This window comes from Mustela nigripes, chromosome 17 (assembly GCF_022355385.1).
Source record: "Mustela nigripes isolate SB6536 chromosome 17, MUSNIG.SB6536, whole genome shotgun sequence".
NCBI classification, from domain to species: domain Eukaryota; kingdom Metazoa; phylum Chordata; class Mammalia; order Carnivora; family Mustelidae; genus Mustela; species Mustela nigripes.
This window is the reverse complement of record NC_081573.1, coordinates 55,103,000-55,127,713: the sequence shown is the minus strand read 5'-3', so window position 1 is coordinate 55,127,713 and position 24,714 is coordinate 55,103,000. Positions and strand designations below refer to the sequence as shown.

At 50.6% G+C, this 24,714-nt stretch overlaps 1 protein-coding gene across 1 annotated transcript in view; it reads right to left on the bottom strand.

Moving 5' to 3' along the window:
* CDH13 (cadherin 13) overlaps nucleotides 1-24,714 on the bottom strand; it is a 987,824-nt gene that overhangs the window by 73,898 nt on the left and 889,212 nt on the right. Inside the window, exons 9-10 of the mRNA XM_059382150.1 lie at nucleotides 17,785-17,967; nucleotides 12,320-12,573 (exon numbers count right to left, since the gene is read on the bottom strand). Of these exons, the coding sequence (XP_059238133.1) occupies nucleotides 12,320-12,573; nucleotides 17,785-17,967 (437 nt within the window). The remainder of the gene's footprint in view (nucleotides 1-12,319; nucleotides 12,574-17,784; nucleotides 17,968-24,714) is intronic.

Here is a 24,714-nt window from a genome sequence, read left to right as displayed (position 1 = left end):
TTCTGCCCGCGCCACCAGGATGCACGATCAGGCCTGGCGCAAAGGGTCTCCACGCAGTCTAGGGTTCGGCCGAATGCACGTTCACACCTGCCCCCGAGCCACAAAGTCACAGAGCATTTCTGATCCCTTCTTTTCAATCTGCTGAAGAAATGGGCCCAACGGGGCAGAATGGCCTTCACAGTCTGTGCTCCTACCCTATCAGAGCTGGCAGCAAAAGGAAAAATCAGCACCACTGATCCTACTTTACTTATAAATTTGATATTTTGTTTAGCATGGATTTTCGTATGAATTTTGACATGAAAAATATTGTCTGGGTAGATTGTTTGTCTTGATGGCTGGGTTTTCTGGCACATCCTAAAAGCATGTGCCCCAGGAGACTGTGTCACTCACTGCCCCCCTGTTCTGAGAACACCCAGAACTCCACAGTCTTCCTCCAGAGCCATGCCTCCTTTATCATTCGCCACAGCGTCCCGGGTTCCCCTTTGGACAGACCCCTGTTTCGGGTGGTGGTGGTGGGAGGTAGCCACCCGCTCCCCTACTTGCCTGGTTGCAGGGGGACTGGCTTGGGGACGTGCAGCTGAACTCTGGCAAATCTGACTTTCTCTCACTGTGCAGGGTCGGGGTGGAGGGGCCCTGCTTTCACCCCGGGAGGTGTAACTGGAGTGCCAGGCTGCTCCCTTGGGGGTAGCCCCGATAGCCTCCCCTGCTCGGTTCTCTTTGGTGGCCACTCATTTTTTCCCCCTGGTTTATCCTCTGGCCTCCTGTCCCTTCTGTGGTCCCCGATATCAATCGAGTGACTTCTTGTATTCCACTTAATCTCGCTGATGTTGATTTCTGCTGCTTGGCGCCACGGATGCCGACAGGTCCTTGAACGGGAAGTAATCAGAGGCGCTGAACTGTAATGCCCACTCCTGCTCCCTGGTTAAGTCTCCTCTGCTGCATCTCTGTTCATCACAGTCGCCCAGATCCTCAACTTGTTTGGGGAACAGAGTCTCTACTAGTCACGGTGTTATTTGCACGGCATCAGAGGCTTTGCAGAACATCTTAAAATATTGACCCATTTAATCCCGATGCTCAAACCAGGAACAGTTTTACTAGCAGAAAATAGGACTGTGCTACACACGCTCTACAATGATTGCGAAGTCGAGCACAGCCGTCTGTCAGGAAGCTGGGCTGCAACCCTCTGAACGTCAGCCATCTGCAGGTGCTGCTCAGTAACGGTTCACCAGGCAGCCCTGTGCTCTGTCCTCTCTGAGGACTCGCTTGCAGGCGAGTGAACGGCAAATAACAAAACTTAGTATTTAGAAGCTTCTTTCTGCTTCCTTCTATCTCCCCAGGAATGAGGAGGAGACAGCCATTGTCACGAGACCTTCAGCAATGACAGCCCCTAGGGTTGGCTCTGGCCCCAGCGCCATTCCTGGGAGCCGCAACTAACTCCCACATTCAGCCCTAATAAGTGTTTCGTACACTTGGCTTATTCTAAGTCCAGAATTTGGGAAAACCGCAGATTATAGGAAAATACCCTTTTCATTCTTGAACGAATGCCTTTCCACTCTGTGTTAGGAATGACGACTGGTTCGCTGAGTGGCTACTCTGGGTCAGGCACTGTGTTCTCAGCGCTTACCCTGAATTCCCCTCCACGGTGACTGTCACTGAGACCGTGCTTCCCCCTACTTTACAAGGAGGACACCGAGCACAGAGAAACGGGGTGTCTGCCCGAGGTGACACATCTGCAAAGTGGCTGAGTGGGAATTTGTTCCCATGAAGTCGTGCACTCCCCTGGAGTCCCGGGGTTTTGCCACCTCCCTTTGCGAGGCCACATGAGACTGGGGTGGAGCGGGATGCTCTGCGGCAGCCCCTGGAGGCAAGACGGAAGGAAGAGTCAAGATCTGCTTCGCCCACACCCACGGAGAAAACAGGTTTCACGTTTGTGCTGCTCCAGTGCCCATGAGGAGTCTGGCAGCATTGGGAAGTGAGCCCCGCTCCAAGACCCCCCGTCTGAACAGGAGTCCCTGGGAGGTGGGGAGGAAAGAAACAGGGAATCTGTGACAGAGGCCTCCCTGCTGGATGACGGTGGCGAGAGGACGCCCCCCCCCCCCGCCCCCGCCCCGCCATGGCTTTCTGCAACCCCTGCCCACACGGCTCTACCCAAACCCTGCCTGTGGCCCTCCCAGGCATCTGGGCAGTGGAGTGTTTCACTGTGGGGTTCAGCAGCAGAAGCTGTCATAGATTTCAGGACGATCCACTCAAATCAGAAACAGAAGGTTTTGTTCTGAGAAATGGAACGTGATAGAGCAGGGCCATCGAGTCTGTTTGCCAGCACACCCGGAGGGCTGAGCCCCGGCTTGAGTCTGGCTTGGGAGGCAGAGGAGCAGGAAGGAGAGAGGTCTGTCTTGCAATCAGATTTCTTGCGTGTGACTCCAGGGGACTCTGGGTGAGTTGCTGACTCTCCCTGAGCCTCACTGTCCTCACCGGGGAGGAAGGGCCAACCCAGCACCTTCTTTATGGGTTGCTGGGAAATTGTATGTGACCGAGCACGTAAGGCCCGGAGAACAGAGTCGGGGACAGAGAAAACGCCCGCTACTTCTGTCGTAACCACAAGCGCATCTGTGCGGCTGGGAGCAAGGGGCCGGCGCGGGTGTCGCTGTTGGAGGAGTGGACCGGGGGGTGGGGCAGGACACGCTGGGGGCGGGAGCGAAGAGGATGGGCAGAGCCAGGCCAGCCGAGGGCTGAGCCACTCCTGGCTGAGGGTCCACTCCATCCTGGGCCCAGGGAAGTTGTGTCTGTGTCGACTTCGGCTCGGCAACGTTGGGGTCCAGCCGCCCAGGTGAGAGTGCGCGTACCTAACTGTGGCTGGGTCACTTGTGGAGGTGGGGCCTGGTGTAGAATGTGCCAGGCAGGGCCACGCCGGGGCCTCCGTTCCTTTCTGCTTTCACTAACCACTTTGGGGATCTCGAAGACTCCGGGATTTAAATTCCATTTGAACGTGGACGGCACCCGGACTTTTCTGCCTAGCCTAGATCCTCCCTGCTCTCCAAGTCCTGCCCCCTACCTCCGACTCAAACTCAGTGTGATCGAAACTTCCTCCTCTGAGTCCCTTCCCAAGGGAGCTCGTCTGCTTCAGAGACGTCCAGCTGGTCTGGGAGTCAACGGTCACTCCTCTCTGTCACATACACACAAACACACACACGGGCACACGCACACGACTGGTTAGCACATCCCGGCTGCCGTCCCCTCTCAGACATGCTCCGTATGGCCTGCCTCTCACTGCTTGTACTGCTACGGCCAAGTCCAACGCCACTCCACCTCCCACCTGGCTCATCGTGGGTCCCTCCCCACTGGTCTGTGCGGTTTCTTCTGCCCTCTTCCAAAACCACCACTATTCAACTTCCTGTCTTGTTCACCATCAAAGCTTTACCTCCAAGCCCCTCCGGCCTCATCTCCCCACCTCACCCACTCTGCCCCAGATCCAAGGACCCCTGCCTCCCCGCATCTCACACCTCTGCACACCCTGCCTCAGGGCCTTTGCACTTGTTTTTTTCCACCTCCTCCCCACATATCTACATGGTGCACCCCGGCTTCCTTCAGTTCCCTACTGAAATGCCGTGCCAGCAGCAAGGCCTTTCCTGACCCCCTCTCTAGAGTTGCCGGCCCCACTTCTTTTCTTTCCTCTGCACTGATCACCCACAACTAGGCTATTTACTTTCCTGCTTGCTTTCTCTCTGCCCCACTGGCATATAATCTTCATCATATAAACATTCTATGATATATTTTTAAACTGTTTCTGCTGCTGTTGTCTCCCCTGTGCCTAGAAAAAGGCCGGCATGTTGTAAGTGCTCATTACCTAGCAGTGGTAAGAGCTGGCCTAGTCCACCCCAACCCTCGTCCAGATCCACACACGCGGCCCTCATGCAGGAACGCAAGGCTGGTTAGAGCTGACTCCATGGGGGTCTGCTCTTATCCTGCTAGCGTACACAAGGAGCCCCCTGAAATAAACTCTGTGGGAGACCTTGGCTCAGGGCCTCACCACTTGAAAATGCAAACTGCATGACTCCTCTGGGACAAAACTGGGAGCTGCTGCCGAAACACACTTCTTGAATTAGTTACAGGACGCACTGTCTCTGGTTTTTCACCCGTGTTAGTACTGAGGCCATGGTGAGCCCTTCGTGAGTCCCCTGGACGCTCTCGGCCACGGCCTGGTGTTGCTGATTGACAAAGTGGGGTGAGAAGACAAATGAGCCATTCTCCCTGGTCGACTCACTTCTCTTGCCATCCTGAAACGTGTGCCTCTCTCTATCAATACGTTCTTGGTAGCTTCTGCAGCAACCTTGGTCTATCTCAAATGCCTTTATCAAAATAAAAAAACCAAAACCAAACCAAACCAGTAGCGTGAACAGCTTAGAGAAAACAGTGGGCGAGAAACCATATTAGCGTTTGTCAGTATTTCCCATGTTGGCCCCGAGAACTAATTTCTCAGGCTGGCTAGAAGGACCATCCTAATTATATTCAAATATAACCAATTTGAAACAATGCTTTCAGTAATGAGAGTCTGGCCCGTGGCAAATTTACAACAACACGTGGAGACGGATGTTAAAAAGGTGGTTGGATTATAAAATAACCTTTCAACTGTTGGTCCAAATGGTCAGCTCTTTCATATTAACCGAACGGAGTGCCTCTAATTGAGGTTAATAATGAAAATCTCCCATCTCTGGATCGTCATAAAAGCCAGAATTCTAATTTTCGCCACTGAAGATGTTAAATCTTTAAACATTCGGTTGTTTAATTTATTAGACCTTGTTTCCCCCGGCATCTTCCTAACAGAAAATCTGACCACTAAAAATAAGAGTCAGCTGTGCTGATATATTTACATAAATAATTAAAAAACTCTACAGCCAGAGCAGGCGATAAAACGTATTGCCACCATAAACTTGCAATGGAAGAACATCAGTTTAATTAAAAGCTACAAAGGCACCACTGTAAACAATTCATTTGCATTTCAAGCTCTGTGTTTGTTGACTGGGGAAAGGATTAATTCATTCAACAAAGCGAAACAGAAAGGACCTCACCCCAAATCCCGTTATTGAGGTCAGTAACCACATTTAATTAAGATGAAGTGTTAATAATATATTTGAGTAGAGGGAGGTTCTTTTAATTTCCCCAGGTAGAAATGTTATTTTTTAGCCTTTAACTCCTGATTAAAATTTAACAGGTGGGAGTCACCCCAAATTAAACTCTTAAATCTGGTTTTGAAATCTGTTCTTGGCAACACGAGGAGTCTGAAACCCCCCTCCTCCCCTCCCCACAAATGGGAGGCTACCATACACTTCGAGCCTCTGTGTTCCCGAGAAGGCCTGTGAAGACCAAATCCCAACTTCCAAGCAGACTGATTTTTGACATCTGCTTCTAAAGATCTTAGAAGATACAGAACCAAATGTCCCATAGACAGCCTGCGATTTCCCCTTGATTTCACCTCCGGGCACTTCTGTCTGCCTGGCCCAGGCCGGGCTGGGGCTATTTCAGGAACTCTCAGCCTCGATGAGTCTTCTCTGTCCCTGGTGGCCTCCTCCCAAGCCCTAGCAGATATCCTGGCACGTACCCACTGGCCAAATACATTTTTTGGTCCCGTGAAAGTTTTGAGATCACTTTGGCCTTTGGCATGATTAAGCTATCAGGAATACGTCATTAATAATCCTCTAGGATTTCGCTAGCAAGGCGAGATCTCGAATGGGCTGCAAACAGATGGTTTCGCCGGCTTTAAAGTTGACCATGGTCGTGTCGCCACGATGCTCTCTCCGGATGTTCGAGGTCTATTCATTTAGATTTTGTTCTTTTCTTTTCCAACTGTGGAGACGACGGATTACGCGTTCGGGTCCCTGAAGCGTTGTAGGCCCCCTGGAGAATCGGAAGGTCCACGTGCCGGGCCTCAAGTGCTAACTCTGAGGTGGTGCTGATGCGACTGCATCAGGGAGGGATGGTTACCCGCCTGCCACTCCCCCCACCCCACCCCCCAGGGCCCGGGATCGGTGAGACGATGGAGAGTTAGGGCGGGAATGACAGTAAGGCGTCAGGAGGGTAGCGCCAGATGTCCAGAAAGCACATGTCCAGATGCCCAGGGAGCACAGTCCCGAGGTCAGAGCAGTCCCCCACCCCCCGCAGAGGTGATACCCAGCCCGCCCCATGGGGACACACGCGTGGGCACCGTGGGCTCTCAGCAGCCCCAGACGCTCTCCCCCCACGTCGGCACGCTCTCCTCCCACGAAGGAGGACTCCGAGAGGCTCCCCGAGGCGCCGCTTTCCTCATCGGTGAAAAGGGAGGCCAACGATGTGTCCTTCGCGGGTTCATGGGCAATAAATGATCCCCCTGTGAAGGTGCTTTGGGTGCACGTTGATATAAACACGCTGGGCACTTTGTCCCGGGACCAGCAAGCTTACCGCCCTCTTTCTCAAACACCTGTCTCTGGGGGGGGGGGGGGTGCGGAGACGCCCTCCAGTTGCGGGGATGGGGGGCAGCCCGGTCCCAGGAGGTGGAGGGCTGCACAGAAGTACAGAGAGAGCTGGGTTTCTGGAGGATTCCGGACCGCAGCGATGCTTGGACACAATTTCTGCTGCCTGGCTCTTTGTCCCCAGCTGGCGACCGCTGGTTCTGACTTCCCAAGGAAACCGTGTATTTTCCTCCTTCCTTCCTTGCCCTCCTGCCTCCAGCCTTCTTTGTGGGACCCATGCTCTTGCTCTCACGACTGCAAGCTCCCCGGGGGCTGCGGGCAGAGGCCCCCTCATTGACAAGCAAGCCCAGCACCCCGGGGGGGGTCAGCAGGCTCCCAACGAACACTGTTCAACTGAGCAACCGAATGAGCGGTAATGACAATCCTCGCGCTTTCCCTCCGCCAAGCATTTGGTCTTGAGCAACATGATTATCTATTATTTTGATTACGTAGAAATCTAATATCCTGGCAGGTTTGATCCTTTTAAATTTATCCTGTGGTTTTTCGTTATGGAGAAAAGCTCAGTCCCCAAAGTTCCCCATGGCAGAAGCGTCTAGTTACTCGACACTGTATCCTCTCTTCCTTTCTTAATTCGTAAAGAATCCCAGTTTCAAAAGCTAGCTGCTACCCAGCTAAACGACCCTACGGTCTGGTATCCCTCGGAGTTAGGTGTGGTCATGGGACTAATTTTGGCCAATGAGATTTACACAGTAATGGGGCTGACTTCTAGGACGTTTCCTTAACAGATGGGAGACCCGATGCTCTTCTTCCCCCTTGTCCCATCTCACAGTCTGGAATGTAGACATGAAGCCTGGCGCACTAGCAACCATTACAGCCCATGAGGAAGGGGATACCAGCCTGGAGGTAGTCGACTGGTGAGCAGGAAGGAGACTGGACCCCATGGCAGTTTTGTGGGACCGCCATACGAGCCCTGGGCCCCGCTGTGGCTACTCTAGACTTCTGTTACGGGAGACTCCCCACCCCCCAAAAAAAGAGTTCTGTTTTTTCTGAGCCACGGTCATTTTGAATTTTCATGTTATGTTCAGCCAAACTCAATCTTCCCAGATACAGCGCTGCTCGACCCACCCTTGCAGGGCTCCCTGGATGAATGTTTTCTCCAAAACCATGTTGAGCAATGATAGGTCATTTCATGTCGGCACGAATGATATTTCTCAACACATGGCTTATATATTCAGTGTGTAGTCAGGAACCTCTGCTGTGGTGTGGTTTATTGTAGACCCCGGACAAGACGAGCTCGGTCTGAAAAAATGCTCAAAATAGGAAGTGCTACTTGGGTGCCCCCAAGGAAATCCCCCAATTGTGAAAGACAATGAGATAAGTCCTCTCAGGCTGTTGGGAGGGACTGAGCGGCCGGCTGCCTCCCCAAAGCAACGGAACCAACAGGGCCCAAGGGGTCCTCCCTGGTATTCAGTTCACTGGTGGAGAACGTGGGACAAAGGCATTTTGTCATTTGTCATACATTTCCAGTGTAGCATAAGGATAACTGAGCGGCTCCTTCCAACAGCAATTAGCCAACAAGCTCAGATGCAAAGTCTGCTCCTTATTAGAGACACCTGAACGTCACGAGTGTCATGGGGAAATGCCGGGCCCCTGTCTTGGGGGCGTGGAGCCGGGGCTGCAGTGTGCAGAGGGGGATGGGGTGAGGGAGGCGGAGCCGAGTGGCTTTCTAATCCTGACATCAACTCAAATCTTAAGGGAAAATATAAATGTGACTGCGTGGGTATAAAAAAAAGAACTATTTTTACGACAAAAGGCATTAACAATACCAATACTTTGGGTGCAAAGTATTTTCAAAAAAGTTCTCCGGGAAATTAATGATGCATTCAACAATTTAGCTGTAAGCATGTCCGCTGACCTTTTCAAAAAATAATTGCATACAATTGGAAACACTCTTAATATCTAATAACAAGGAAATGAATGAACAAATGAGAGCGTCCATGTAATAAGATAATAGAATTCTATCAGGCAATTAAAAATAATGGCCGTGTCTTGACAGGAGAAGCTGTTCACCATGTCCTGGGAAGCAGACAAGGCAGGTTCCCAGACAGGACGGGTGATGGGAGCTATTTCTGGTAATAAAAACGGAAGGTTTCTCACATGTGACATCGGACGGAGATATACCCACATTGTCAGGAGGGGATTTCCTGGGCGAGATGATCACCAATTCTTTATTCTCAACTGCCTTTTCCAAAGTCTCCTCCATGAACTATCTTAACTTTATAATAAGGATAAGAAGATAGAAGTCATTAAAAAGAAGAGTTGCGCTGTCACCAGCCCGCAGATGTCCATTCTGATTCGGCGGAGAGGGCGGCGATGGGCTTTTTCACAAGTTTTAATAACTTGGGCTTTTTAGTGAGAATATTCACTCTGATGCCCGGACACCTCCTGTCTTCAGCATTACAGACTTCTCAGAGATCAAGGCGCCTTTCACAGACTTGACTGTTTCCCGGTGAGATGAAGAGGGCCCACCAGGGGCCGGCTGTGCCAGCCTCATGTCCGAGACAAGACGCGCCTTTCATCACGGGAGCCAGGACACCAGCCGTGATGGGAATCGGCTAGAAAGTTTGTTAAGTTTGGGGTGGGCTCGGGGTGCGGAGGAGGTTTCCCTGCCTTGACAGGGAAGGAGCCTGCCCTCAGGGTTGGGGCAGGACCCGTGTCAGGGGCATCTCCCCCTGGGCTCCAAAGCTCCCAGTTCTGGTGGCAAGAGCTGCACCTGTCCGTGAGGCTGTCCCTGCCTCTGATGAGCTCAGCACCAGCACCAGGGGAGGCGCGGTGGAGGGAGCCGAGAGCCAGGCCCAGAGAGGAGCCCTGCCGGCCACGCTGGGGTCCCGCGGGAAGGCCTGTGTGGGAGGAGTCTGACCAGAGAGAGAAACGTGTCCATCTCTCAATCCCTCTCTCTCGCCCACACACATCTACTTTGCTTCAAGGCTGGAAGAGAGTTCTCTCCAGACACTGCTAGGCTCAATCTGTAAATGCTCGTTAAGTAAACCAGCCACAGAGAAACACCTCGGCGGCATTTCCTGAGGGCACTCATAGCGTTGAACGTGGTCTCAGTGACTCTTGGTGGTTCCTCATGGCTCAGCCCCCATTCCTGACTCCTGGGAAATGCATCCCGCATTCCTGCGGTCATCATGGTGGGACGTGGGGCCCACAGTGGGCACGCCTTCCCCCCCCCCCCCCCCCCCCTCCATTTGGCTCCGAGAAGGGCGTGTGTGCAAGTTGGCTCGGTGGGACCCAAGTGTGGCCCTTGGACTTGAACTTTCAATCGGGAAGCATCTCTTCCTGGTGGGAGGGTTGAGGACGGGCACTGCCGGTGGCCGTTCAGGCACGGCTGAGGCTGAAGCCGACCCAGGGTGGAGGAGCAGAGCCAAGAGGTGCGGTAAGAACATACGCCAGACACCCGAGTTCTTGTGCTGGGTTCCCTCGTGCCCGTGCGCCTTTCAGATACGTGGGCTGATACGTGGCATCTTGGGCTAAGCCACTCAGAAGAGGGACTGGCAGCTTACGGGGAAGGGTCAGATCTATGCCGATCGACTGGAGCTTCCCACACTCCTGCCTCTTCCCTCGGGTCTCCCATCTAGGAACGGGGAGCACATCACTCGCTCTGATCTCCTCTCTCACGCGGTGGGTGCCGCAGACGGACCTTCTGCCTGTGCTACAATGAGGAACGTGCGCATCCCATGCCAGAAGCCGGGTCCTTGCGCACCATGGCTCCCAGCCTGGTCCTGACACCCCCTCAATGTCTGGGCTCTTGCCAGTCACGCCCTCCCTCTCCGGAGCCAGAATCCTGCCTGCCTCAGTGTGCTGGGACGGCTCTCTGAGGCCGGTCCCACATCCCAGCTCCACACGCCATCTGCAAGATGGGCTCTCCTTCCTCTGTCCCCATCAGCTGCCCGCCGTGGTGGGCGGCCACATCCGAACATCCGCTCTGGTCCCCTGATCTGAGAGGCTCATGACCGCGGGCTACGGAGAGCAGACGCACCTGGGGTTCGCGAACCCGCGTGGGTGAGCGGCACGAGTGGGGGAAGGGTCGGAGGCGGTTCACTCCTTCTTCTCTGTGAGGCCGGGGAGTGGCAGCCCGACCTTCCCATCCCCGAGAGACGCAGCACGGCCCCGAGTTCCTGTGCTGTCGCGGGGCCTGACCCTCTCAGCATGTTCTTTAGTTCTATATGCGATGCAGGAACTCTTCCAGCAAATTCCCCAGTTTGCCCAAGTCGGCCAGAGTGGGTCTTAAAACAGAGAACCCGGACAGACCCGCCTCTCCCGCTGCTGCCGTCTACCACGCATCTGCCCCTCGCCACCCTGTTAAGGCTTCTTGATTGGCGACATCCCAAGTCACCCAGCGACGGCGGAGCTCCCCGCCACGCCATCTCAGCAATGACAAGCCCATCCGAACTCCACATTTGGTTCCTCCCCACCCCAGAGCCGCCTCTTCCTCCTCCTGTTGTACAAGTACAAAATGACCGTTCAGCTTCCACAAAGACAACCTAAATGAGTGCGTCCACCTTACCGGCTGTGAAAGCGACCAGCTTCCCTGGCTCAGGACTTAAGGAAAACTTGCTCTTTGATATTTAAATTGCGTATTTCCTTTGCCTGGTACCCAGCAGGAAAAGCAAAGAGAGAGAACAGAACGGCGATTTCAGGTCACATTATTATCGGATTTGGTATAGTACAGGCCTGTATCTCATCCGTCCGGCATTTCGGAAAGTTTTGTTCTGAAAGTAAATCGCCTTTTGGGATTGGAAACGAACGTGCGCCGCGTGCCGGCCAGCTCGCTCCCTGGTAACGGGGCCGCGCGGAGATGGTGACACGTTTCCAGGTGTTTTGAATCAGGAAAATACGACCCGTGTTTATTAGAAGTGTATCTAATACTTGATTATCTGTTCCTCCTAGGAGAGGAAGATTAGATTTTGGAAGAGAAAGATTAATAACTTTCTTTTGCGGAGACAAGCGTGCGTTTGGACCTGCATACCCGATTCGGGCTGCTGGTGAAACACGGCACCGCGGAGAGCAGCTTGTCTCCGCGGGCTCCGTGGGTAATGATCATTTAATTAAATCTTGTCATGAAAACACCTTCCTTCTCGCACCGGACAGAGTTTAAGAAATGAAGACAGAAATTTTTAAAAGACTGTTTTCTTTTCTTTCTTTCTTTTTTTTTTTTTTGGCTTGCCATTTATCAGTGGAAAATCTAACCCCGATGTTCCAGTTCTATAGACCAGTGATGTCTGTTCCATCCCGTTTTGACCGGTTGGGAATCCATAGCCCTAGGCATAGAGCAAGGGCCTTTGCATACTGACCTGTTTCTATTCTGATTCCTCCACTAAGCTGGGCCACCTGGAGCTGTTACTGAACCTCTCTGGGTTCCTAATACGCTTGTCTGTCTGTGGAGTCAGCCACTGCCTTCCTTAGCAAGCTGTGGTGACCAGAGTGTGGGTCAAGTGTCTGAGAGGCAAGGCACCATAGCAGGTGGGCTTTCTTTTCTTTCTTTCTTTCTTTCTTTTTTTTTTTTTTTTTTCCAGGGACTATGCTTGGCAGACCCCTCTGGCCATTTACAGAGACAGCCTGAAGTCCCTCTCCTCCTGAGCTGGTCTACTGCTGGGAAGCAGGTGTGCGGGCAGCAGGCCCCCCCACCCGGACTCAGCCTGGTCTTGATACAATCAGCCACAGACTTCACTGCGACACGTACCTTCTCGTTACCCAGATCCCTAACAGATTTAATTTAATGCTAGGTCACTCCTGACAACCAGGCCTGCAGCCGGGAAAGAAATACTATTTCTGCGTGACTCGGGTCTCCAGGTAGAGAGCGGCTCACCTACCTGATGGTTTGATGCTGCAGGGAATCAGGGTCTGTGGCGTTCACGGTCAGAAGCACGCTGCCTACGGAGATATTCTCCTGCCTGGTCACTGTCATGGGGTCCGGGTAGAAAACCGGACCCTCATTGACATCCAGGACGGTGATGTGGACCGTGGCCGTGGAGCTGGGGCCGTAGGAGACGTCGGGCACCAGCGGGTCCTCATTTTCCACTTTGATCAGCAGGGTGTGAAAGGCGGAGATCTCGTAGTCCAGGGGCTGGAAAGCAGAGATGGGAGGCTCAGCATGTGTATCTGCTACAGAGGGCAGAAGGCGCCTTTGCCCCAGGTCCCTGCGACAGCCCACGAACCGACGTGTGGGTGATCGGGTTTGGATCCAGGTTTTGTGGGCTAATGTGAATGCAGCGTGGGGTCCTCCTTAAGGATATGCAACATCCAGATACAGAATTGGGATGGAAGCTGGCAGTTTTTGTTTTTGTTTTTGAGATTGAGAAGTGACAACACATGATGTGAGCCCAGAGTGCTAGGGTCCCCGTCTGAGACCATCTAAAGATGACGCCCTCACCCTGCCGACATTAAAAGTCTTCCTACCTGTAACCCGTAGCCCCATGACTCTGACACTCCGTGGGTTTCGGGGACAAACAACTCTGAAACCTAAACCTTCGCCAACTACGGGGTCACCCTGCCTCGGTTACTATGGGGGGAGGTCGAGTGGAAAAGGCAGCCCCAAATTCCATCTTTAATGTTTCCATCTCCCTGGCCACAAGCGCCGAAGCGGGATTCTGGACAGCAGGAAAAGGAGAGTTTCTCCTGCCGGTTGCATTTCCGGGAAGGGCGTGGCATAGGGAAAAGGACTGGAGGGGACTGGAGACACGTGGGGTTAAGCCTCGGGGCCCTTCCCCACCTGAGGGCATTTAAAACCTGCGGGCAATTTTCAATGGTCACCATGAGTAGGGGCTCTGTGGTCAGATACAGGGCAGGGATTATGAGACACATGGCCGTGCCTGGGAGGGACCCTCCAGCATGATGATGGTGGATGGTCCTGGCCCCAGGGTCACTGAGATGTGGCCCCACTCTAGGTGATGTCGCAAAGGGCTGGTAGAACCCGCCTCCCCCAGCGGCTGTGCAGAGTCAATCAGATCCTGTCACTGAGGGCGTGTGGGGAGACATTTAGGTCGGATGAGGGCAGGCTGTTTATTTCAAGTAATTTTCCTCATGTTGACTGGGACGATGGGTAGCTAATGCCTCAGACCCAGGACACATGGATGCTCTTGCTGGAAGGACAGGACCAAAGTGAGTGCGGGGAGTCGGTTCGCACTCGACCAAAAGGAAGCAAAAGGTGAAAAGGTTGTAAGAGCCACAGGAAGTGGGAGCAGTGTGAGACCGGGAAGCTGGGCAGAGAGCCCTGCACACGCACGCACACGCACACCCACAGGAAATGCTTCCTGATGGTAACAGGACCCTCTCTCCACACCTGCCACAACTCCCAGAGGGACTTACAGTGTTAACAGGTGTAGCGCTCCTGGCACCGAGGAGCTACCCAGTTAGATGTGGGTCCCATCCCTGTAACACACGAATATCTCGCCCTCCATCCCTCTCCAGTAAGAGACTTCTGTCCATCCCGAGTGACACCCCAAATACATGACCTCGGTGACATACATTTCAAACTGGGGCCCAGGGTGTTGCCATGCACCCAGATTTATCATTTATCCCAAATCTAGCCCAGCTGATTTTTCTACCACGATGGAAAAGCCACCAGGCTGGGGTTTCTTCCATTTGTGAGCTCCACGAGACTTGGAACAGCAGAATTTGAGCCTGAGGTTGAGGCTGACATGGTGAGTGGGAGGGCCGGGCCACTTGCCGCATGGAGTAGGGCAGACCCGGGCGGGGAGAGAAGATCGGGGTCCCCAGAGGAAGTGGTCTGGTTTATTTACACATGGCCTTTACACAGTATGACTAAAATGCGTGTTTCTTTACATGGTAGGTACAAGTGTGTACGTTTCTGTTGGATCAGTATACGTGTGCCCATATAGTAAACACGCACATGTGTGTTTTTACATGTCAGATGTGCATGTGTGTATATGTGAGCGAATGTGTGTATGATAGGGGTGTGTGTGTGTGTGTGTGTGTGTGAGGAGCTCTGTCTGGGTTCCCTGAGACTCCAGCCAAGTCTGGAAGCAGAGCCTGAGGCAGGGATTTGGAGCATGATGTACTGGCGTGCCTTCTCAGAAGAAGAAGGGAGCAGGGAGGTGGTCTCTGCTGGAGTCCAGCTACAGCTCAGTGCCAGGGGAGCTCTGGAACTTTCCCTGATCACCAAATCAGCCCCATCTCAGGGTAGTGGGTGGCCTTTTGCCTCCCTCTGCAGTCAGGTGCTGGCTGCAGGCTCTCTCCAGCGGGCAGAGCTTGGCTTGCCTTCCCTTCGGTGGGCTGTTCTGCTGGGAAGATGGAGGCTGGGAGCCAGCACTCGGGGCTCTGGGAGCATCTGCTCCCACCTAGTCAGGGACCCTGGTGGGTGCGTTAGTTTCCTAGGGCTGCCGGATAAAGGACTGGGTAGCTTAATAATACAGAAATCAACTGTCTCACAGTCCTGGAGACCAGAAAGCACAAAATCAAATGGGAATGGGGCTGTGCTGGCTCTGAGAACTTTGGGGGGAACTTCCCTGCCTTACCCTGGGGTTCCCTGGCCTGTAGCCGCCCCACTCCCATCTCTTCCTCCGTAGCCATACAGCCCCCTCCCTGCGTGTCCCTGTCATCTCCTCACACGAACACGGTCCTGCTGGAGGGGGGCGCACCCTCTCCACCATGACCTCAACTAATCACATCTGCAGTGACTCTATTTGCAAATATGGCCACATTCGGGGGCCCGGGGGTAAGGACTTCAAAATATCTTTTCTTGGGGGACACAATTCAATCCACACTGGTGGGCCAGACCCATGGCTCCCCGACCCCCACAATATACATGTCTGGTTTTCACCACCGCCCTTCATTCCATCCCACGACATTATTTATCCCTTCCTGTGCACCTACTGTGTGCTAGGAGGGCTCTGTGAGCGTCAATGCACCCGGTCCTCACTTTACATCATAATAGTGGGCATTTTTAGTCCCCTTTCCTCCTTGAGGGAACAGGCTCAGAGAGGTTGAGTAACTCAGTCACAGTCACACAGCTAATAAGCAGCACTGAGCCACGCGTTGGCCCGGAGAGTGTGATGAAAAAGGAGGGAGAACGGACATCCCCTGGGCGCCACCCTGGCCTTGGAGGGTTTGGGAAGTGACCAGTGCACAGAGGGAGGGCAGGGGGCACTGAGTCATACAATGTCTTTCTGGAGGGCAGGGCCGCTCGAGCGCTGGTTCCCATCTGCACGGTCCCTGGCTGTAATAATTCCAGCCGAGGGTTTCCCTGCGCAGCCGCCGGGAGCTGGTGCAACATGGCTCTCTCCTCCCGGACATTGCCCTGGCTCACGCTGGGTGAAGAGGCCCTCCATCATCTGGGGCATATGACTTTAGTGATATGATCTGTCTGATGCAAGGTCTCTAGATCAGGGAGGGGAGGGAATTGAACTTCTGATAACACTTCTTAAACACTTCTGATCAAGTTCCAGAGATTCCACCTAATTCCTATTTCATCAGTGTCAAGTGAGGGTGTGGACAAGCATCACGGAGTCGTCACAGGCTGGGAAAGCCAGCCCACACGGGAAGTGTAAAGAACCTGTGGGAAGAGGGAAGGTTTGAAAGTGCGCCAACAGTGATTTGCAAGCCTATTATGGGTTTGGGGATCAAGGCTTTCTGGATATTTCCATCTCCTCCAGGGACAGAAGAGATAATACACTTAAAATGCAGGGTAGATTATGTTCAGTGGGAAGGGTAACTCTCTGACAGTTTTGGAATAGGTTTACAAAGCAACTAAGAGCATTGCTGAGCAGAAGGTTTTAAAGAGGAAAGAGGTACTTGCTTTCCAGAACTGTTAGGATTTGGTCCTGCAGAGAGGAGGGACTCCCCTGGGAGCCACAGAGCCCTGTAATTTCTGCTCATTCTTCGGTATGCTCACTGCTAACTGGTTAGGGCACAACAGCTCATTGCCCAGTGACCATGCCCACCCCGTGCTCCCCTGCCCCTCTCTTCCTGCGGAGGCCCTAAAAGCCAGATTTGTACTTCCTATCCTTCCTTGCAGCCGGGACGGGCCCGAGTTATCTGGCCAATGATACGTCATGGGAAATTATCTGAGAAACCACTGGAAAAGATATTTCCTTCCCCGATGTGAGGAGGGGGCACTTGAGAGCACTCTCTCGTGTCTGCCAGGCTGCCTTCTTGCTACCTGCCTTAGAACACAGGGGGAAGATGTGATGCCCAGGGTTTTGGCAGCCACTTTGTATCCGCGAGGAAAAAAGCCAGAAGCATTTACAGAGTCCCCTGCTCGCTCTCTGATGCCTTGAGCTGCCAGCCAATCTTAGACTGACCTATCTTCATCTAGTTATGGAAATCATTAAATTCTCTTTATTATTTAAGCCACTATCAGCCTGGTATTCTCTTATTTGACCTGAGGACATTCCTAATGAAGCACAGGGTTGCTGGCAAAGTGAAAAGCATGGGGAACAAGGCAAGGCCTGCCTGCAGAAAGCTGTCCTGCTTCGACACAGGTGGGTTGAGAAGCAGAGAGAACCCAAGGCTCTCAGAGCAATTCGCATGGCAAGCAGCCAAAGGGAGGCAGAATCTCCATTTTAATTCTGAAGCAAAGGGAGTCCACTCACTGGTAAAACTGAGGCCCAGAGGGAGTTCAAGGTGCTGCAGGCACCTCCTCCACAAGAATTTGCAGGTGCAAACATCGTCCAGCAGGGCTCATCCACAAGGCTGTGCTCTACAAACCCCAGCATCTTCTGGGCCCGTGGCACCTCTCCCATGGGAAGGGCCGGGGAACCTGGGTCATAACTGGCCTCCCGGGTGACACTCCTGTATGCTAACATTTCAGGCTCCGCGTGGCTGGCCACGGCCACGGTGGCGATGCAGGGAGAAGAGAACGCCCCTTCGTGATTCTGGTTTTCTCCTAGTGTCTGTGCCACAAGCTCTCACACACACCGGGTGGGGGGGACGGTGCGCTTCTAGAATTTATGATGAGGCTGTATATGTACCTGAGCTTTGTCTTCCAGCTGCAGGTTTGGAAAATCGCCCGATGGCGTTTATGGATCGGGGCTGTCCTGTTTTGCATATCTTAGATAATTCAGTATCAATCATATGGAAAATCTCATTTAAAAATTAACTTGGTTTCTTTTTAAGGTTACACATATGTTTGAGTTTCCTAGAACATGTGAAACAGGTTGGTTTTGTGGCCGTGAGGATATAAATACACCCTGAAGCCCTGAGCCTTTTTCTTTTTCAACCGCAGGAAGAGGAGACTAGGGCTGCCTTCTCCTTGACCTTCCCCAGCCGGGAGACCCTCTGTCTGGTGAAGAGGAAGGAGCAGGGGAAGCGTCCTTACTTTGACAACGGACAGCATCCCCTCGTTGGTCTGAGGGTTGGTGTGGATCTCGAAACTCTGGCCCGGATTTCCGTTGATGATGGTGTAGGCAGCCCTCCATGCACCTGTGGCGGGATCGTCCTTGTCCTCGACTGTCAAGTTGACGATAACCCCCACGGCTCCTTCCTCCACGGTGGCTTGAAACTGCACACAGAGCAAATGGTTATGGTCACTATTTGGTAAAAACAGCATCGACCCTTTACGGAGCCTTTCCCACAGGCCCGATAGTGGTCTGTGACCCATACCCCTCGTTTCACAGCCAACAGTGCAGGAGAGTTATGCTGCTGTGCCCAGCCGAGCTGGCAGACGGTCCATTCCTCCCCTTGGCCTTCCCTGTGCGGAGCGGAGGCTGGGAGACTGCCTTCTCTTCTACTGAATGTGGCCGGAAATGATGCTCGGCGGCTGGGAGCGGCTAGCCCTTCTCGGTGCCTCTCTTTCCATCTGTCTACACACAGACAACCCCAGGACCCAAGGGCAGGGTGTGGCCACAGGGGGAAGAATGTGGGTCCTGGGTCCCCTCACCTATAATGAGCTGTTGTTGAAAAAGAAATACACTTCTACAGAATGGGAGCCTTTATACAATTTTGCGTGTCTTTGCTCTTGCGACTTTGCTGACCTTAAACAACAAGGTCACCGGGGACCCAGGGCTCCTCCCTTGCAGGTGGGGTACCGGAGCTGAAGCCTGGGGTTTGACTCCACGGCTTCTGCTTGCTTGCACCATCTCCTCTAAAGAAGAGAGCTGATTTTCATCCGCCCCACCTCTTCCCCACAACAAGGAGGACTTTAAAAACCCATTTTCCAGGGGCGCCTGGGTGGCTCAGTGGGTTAAGCCGCTGCCTTCGGCTCAGGTCATGATCTCAGCGTCCTGGGATCGAGTCCCGCATCGGGCTCTCTGCTCAGCAGGGAACCTGCTTCCTCCTCTCTCTCTGCCTTCCTCTCTGCCTACTTGTGATCTCTCTCTGTCGAATAAATAAATAAAATCTTTAAAAAAAAAAAACCCATTTTCCAAGGAAACATATAAATCAGTTGTTCGGAGCCTTGTTGTACCTGTGTTTTTATTGTAATACATCTCCAATACTTGTTGCAAGAAGGTGTGGTGAAAATAAATCAATAAATGAAAAATCAGCTTTCCCATAGATAATTTCGTGAGCTATCATCAGCACATTCCTTTGAGCTGGAAGCATAAAGTATTGTTTTAGTGCTCACCTCTGACACACTACAGGTGAATAGTAATCTGTTTGCAAATATTTTACAAACAAGTAATACCAATAAGCTGACAAGAAGAAGAAATATCTTGGAATTTCAATTAGTAGGAAAGGGAGTCTCGAGACAGTGAGGCGATATCAGAAAGCCCTTGTGTTCAAAGAGAAGTAATTTGAGAAATGGGGTTTCAAAAGCAGTGGCTGATTAATTGACTTGCAAATCATTAATCAGAAGCCTTAATCTTGATGCCTTGGGGGGCTGGGGCGGGGACAGGAACTAATTTGTCTACCACACCTCAGTAAACCTGGGTGGGTTGTTTCCTTTCTATGAAAGGGATGCTGGGAAATTCTTGGAACCTGATGGCAGGATGGGAAGCAGCTAGAGCAGGGAGGGACGGGGAGGATGCTGTCACATGGACAGGGCTTCAGGCGACAATGTTGAACTGATTCCTGTCTAAGTAGTCCTCTCTTTAGCTTTCCCTCTTTCCCATAAAAATCAGGGAATTCCTAAGCTTAAATCTAGATGTGGTTCTCAGCCCTGTCTGCACATTGGACTGTCTTCGAGAGCCCCCTCTTTTTTTTTTTTTTTTAAATAACTGGGCCCTATTCTTTTTTTTTTTTTTTTTTTTTTTTTAAGATTTTATTTATCTATTTGACAGAGAGAGATCACAAGCAGGCAGAGAGGCAGGCAGAGAGAGAGGAGGAAGCAGGCTCCCTGCTGAGCAGAGAGCCCGATGTGGGGCTCGATCCCAGGACCCTGAGATCATGACCCGAGCTGAAGGCAGCAGCCCAACCACTGAGCCACCCAGGCGCCCCAACTGGGCCCTATTCTAATTCAGTGGGTTTGGAGTAAGGTCTGAGATTAAGGATTTTCTCCACCTGCCCTGGTAATTCTAGTATGCAGTTCAGTTGACAGAAGCATGACAGAGTCCAAGGTCAAGAATGGGAAGGAGGTGTCAGTGTTGAGAGAGGCTGTCTGAGTTCCGTGCTGAGGGCCTGTGGGGGATCAGTGGCTCAGCAGGAAGGGACACTGGGATCAACCCCATCTGTTGGCCACATGCCCATGAGGCTATCTAATCTCTCCAGATATGGATGAAGAAAGAAGCACAGAGAAGGAAGGAAAGTCCAGAGTCGTTCAGTGAACCAAAGGTCAAATCCGCGCCTCCTGGATTCGTTATCTCCACTTATAATGAGTTCTATTACTCCAGACCCCCATCGCTGAGGCCCCCCTTCTCCCCTGCTGTGGTCCAGCCACTGATCACACCAGACCTCAGCTCATGACCTGTTCTCGTGTCTCGTCTGACACCTGTACCTTGGGACACCAGGGGGTGATGATGCGGGCATGGGGAGGGCCGGGACTGGAGGATGCTGCCATCCATCCATCTGATACAGGCACAGGTACACCCAGGACCGAGGTGAGGGGTTGCTTTGTCAAAGTGGACGGGGGTCACATTGCGGGTGAAGACACAGAACACATCATGATTGGGGGAGGCTGGAGGCTCAGTGAGGGCTGTCTTGTCCACAGCTTTCTCTCCGGCCCCTCCCATGATGGTAGGTGCAGCGAGGGGACCCAGTATATATTTGTCGAATGAGTCTGTGGTCTTAAATACAGGAGGTGGGATCTGGCATCAAAGGCCAGGATGGAGAGGACATGTGAGGGCTGCAGCTCTACGGGAGTGGTAAGAGGGACCGGCTGGCTGACTGATGCCTGACCCTGCCACGTGCTAGATGTTCCAGAAGGGCAGGGATGGACTGATCTCCCTTGTTCTCCAGGACATCGGTAGCACAGCCGCCTTATGACATTCATGGATCTTAGGTACTTTTACCTTCATTGGCCCTTCCTACTGAAATAGATTTTCATGGGTTTAAAAATTTTCTTTCTTTCTTTCTTTTTTTTTTTACTAATGTGAGGGAAATAAATTATAATTTTCTTTGACACTGTAAGTTCTTATTCTGGTTTTAGGACCCTCAGCACTGTGCTTCTGGCACCTGATGGGTAATTCATCTCCAATCCCCAGTACGTAGCACAGCGCTGGACACATGAAGATCTGATGGATGGATAGAGGAATGGGTGGATGGATGGGTGGGTGGATTTGTAAAATTAATATTTAGGCCAGGTCTAAGTGGGAAAAACCTGTGCAGCTTTTCCCAGGATACTTTTTTTTTTTTTAAAGTGTCTGTGGCATCTACCATAGAGGCTGGCATAGAAGACCCTTTTTAGTGTGTGAGAAAATGACTCTAAAGGGAATAATGTGGGATTGTTTTTTGAATTCTCACAGTGTGTATTGTGGCCTGATGTATCTTTAGATGGAGTAATATGTCCACAGCTACATTTGCCTACCATCCATCTACCCATCCATCATCCAATCCCCACCCATCACTTTCCATCTGTTCCCCTTCCACCCTCCATCCCACATCTATCCATCCATCTAGCCATTTATCTGCCTTCCATCTGTCATCCATCCATGTGTCCATTCTCCATCCCTGCATTTATCCATCCATCCATCCATCCATCATCTATTAACCCATCCATCCATCCGTCCATCCATCCATCCATCCATCCATCCATCCATCCATCCATCCACACATCCATCCATCCATCTGTCCATCCAATCATCCATCCATCCGACCATCCATCCATCCAACCATCCAACCATCTACCCAACCAACCACCCACCCATCCATCCATCCATCCTCCATCATCTACCCATCCATCCATCTTCCAACCACCCATCCATTTATCTATTCATCTACCCATCATTCTCTATCCATTCATCCATCCATCCATTTATCTTCCTTCCTTCCAGCTATCCATTGATCTTCCAGACACACAGACAGCCAACAATTATTGGGTGAGTGGCTTCTATGTGCCAAGCATGATATAGTCTAAATTCTAGGGATATGCTAGAAAAAAAAATAGACCCAGCACATTTATGATTATAAAGCTGTGCTAAATGTTGGGAAAAAAGTAACACTGAGCCTGTTGCTTGAAAGGGGAGTGGTGAGAGGGTCTGGGTGCCCAGTCTGGGGAGAGTCATTAGGGAGGAATTCCCTGAGAACTGAAAGCAGATGGGAAGTTAATAAGGGGCCAGTGGTGGAGGGAGCAGGGTACATTTGTAGAACCAAGGGAAGGTGGGTGTGGCTGGAGTGCAGGGAAGGGCTGGGGAGAACTATTTGCCATTGGGCTCCAGAGGAGGATAAGAGTCAGATCAGGCAACACTTTGGGGGTTACAAAAGGCATCTGGAATTTACCTTGAAAGTAAAGTGGAGTCTAGTCAAGAAATTGGGTTATGTTTAAATCTACTCTTGAGAGAATTCAGAAAAAAAAAATCTTTAAATATAGAAAACATTCAACACAACTATTATAGTCTTTGTTAAGACCATTATCTGATTCTTGCATAAACTACAAAGCCAGTTTCCTTGAGCATCCATTTAGAAACTCATTATTGCTTAATTAAATACTCATTCTATTAATTCTATTCAATGTTTTAACCCCATTATGTAATTCAAGATGGAAAATTAAATAGATTAAAATGAAATAGTACCATTTTATATTTCGAGAGCAATGCTCACTTTGTGATTTAAAAACAATAGACAGACATTAATTTAGCATACCAGAGCAGGAGGAATTATTGATTGTAACATTAGTTCCTTTAATTGGAAAAAATAGATAAAGTCACTTTTATGTTAAACTGTGTGGCAAATCAAATACCAGACGCAAAATGTATTTTTACATAATCAGTGTGGGTGACTGGCTTGGGACATATTGAGGCTCATTAGACCTCTCCCTTGTATTCAGAACGGAGTATTTCCTTCTGCTTTCTTTGACAACATGGGGTGAGTTTTGTGATGGACCTTTAGGAAGAGAATTCCTGGACCTTCCAGAAAGGTCATCCATCCTCAGGGGGAAGAGAGGTTACCATTTTATTTTACACCAAGAATAAATTCTCTTCCTCATTGAGCAAATGGTTGGTTTTAGGTTAAGGTTAACCTGAAATTGGAAGTAATAATCAGCAGGGTAGAAAGCCACAGGTGGGAAAGAAGTGACCGTGTGTGACTTTAAGGGACTGGGCATCTACATGCTTGCATGTTTGACAACTGGATTCCAGGTTCATGAACTGTCAACCATGATGTTTCATAGATGGTGAACTTGAAAAGTTTGATGTAAACATTTGGGTCCTGGCTTTGGGAAATTAAATGATAAATTCCCCAAAACTTTTATAAACCTGAATTTCTCTTTGTGAGGTTAAAAGCATGCAGGGCAGATCATCAGAAACTTAACTTGCAAATAATTTTATGAGTCTATATTTACATAAAGGATAGAGCTCATTGGAAAAATCTGATCTTTTGCTGATAGCCTAATGGGTAGAGACTGTGATTGCTAAGAATATGATATTATGTTCAAGGATCTTGGTACATTGCCTGGTATAGGGTAAGGACTCAGCATTTGTTAGTGAGGATGTTGATGATGGGATTTGTTTTGTATCATATGAAATTCTTACTAGTAAATTGGAAGATATGGCTCAAATTCTTGTGACTCTTTCTGTACTTACGGTCTGCCTTTTAATGTGTAATGCACAAAGATACTTGCAATTGGTGTCGAAAAGCTCTTCTCTTTTCAGTTATGTATATCTGACACTCATATCCTTGCTTATCCCTGATTTTTCTCTAACAACAGGCCCTTTATTGCCAAGGCAAATGATGTTAACCTACAGCACCCACATTTAGAAGGGATGGCTGTATTAGGTATCTGGTTTCCTCTGTCTATGATTAGGATTCACCCCAGGATATAGAAAAATGAAAGAACTCCTTCTAGTAAATATCCTTTAAGGGTCTACTGCATGCCGAGGAGTCCACCAGAGGCAGGAAATAGAGCAGTAAATGAAAGAGACACTATTCTCTCCCCTCGGGGGATTGGAGCTCAGTAGACTGACACATTTCCTCCCACTGACCCCCTTTCTTTATATGTTTTGTTGACCTATGACATATCCAACCATATTGTTTTCTACCATTTCTCCACTGTCATACATCCAAAGCTGCACCTGTAGCCAATTACAGATGCTTTTACATTTACACATGATATGATTTCCAGCTAATGGTCATTTCAATAAGTGGTGGTGGATTATTTGGATGGAGAGAACAATGAATTATATGGAGAGAATAATGAATCTTGATCCCTACCTCACACCATACACAACATGTGGAAGGTAAAACTGCAGTGGTTTTAAAAGAAAACATACGGGGACATTTTAATTCACCTTACAGTTAATGTATATAGGCTCTATATATCTACGTAATACATAAAATACTTTAAGTACATAAAATAATACAAAACTATAATTATGTATGTAAAGTTCACATAATAGAATATACATAATATTTAAATGAAAATTTTAACAAGTACACAGAGTTTTAATAAAAGTTCATTTAGTATTTTAAAGAAGACTTTATGTCTAAGAAATGATTAACAACAGAGAACCACATGGGTCTCTGAAGGTCCTTGGCTGAAAACCTTCAGCCAGCCCTCAAGAACTGGATCTACTGAGTCCTTCCCTAGCCATGTCCCAATAGGACATGCATAGGGAGGCTCCAAAATGACTGCAGAACCAAGACGGGAGGAGAACATACAGGAGCCTACCAGACCATAATGGCCCCAGACATTGCTATATGGGACTCTTCTCTCCACTTG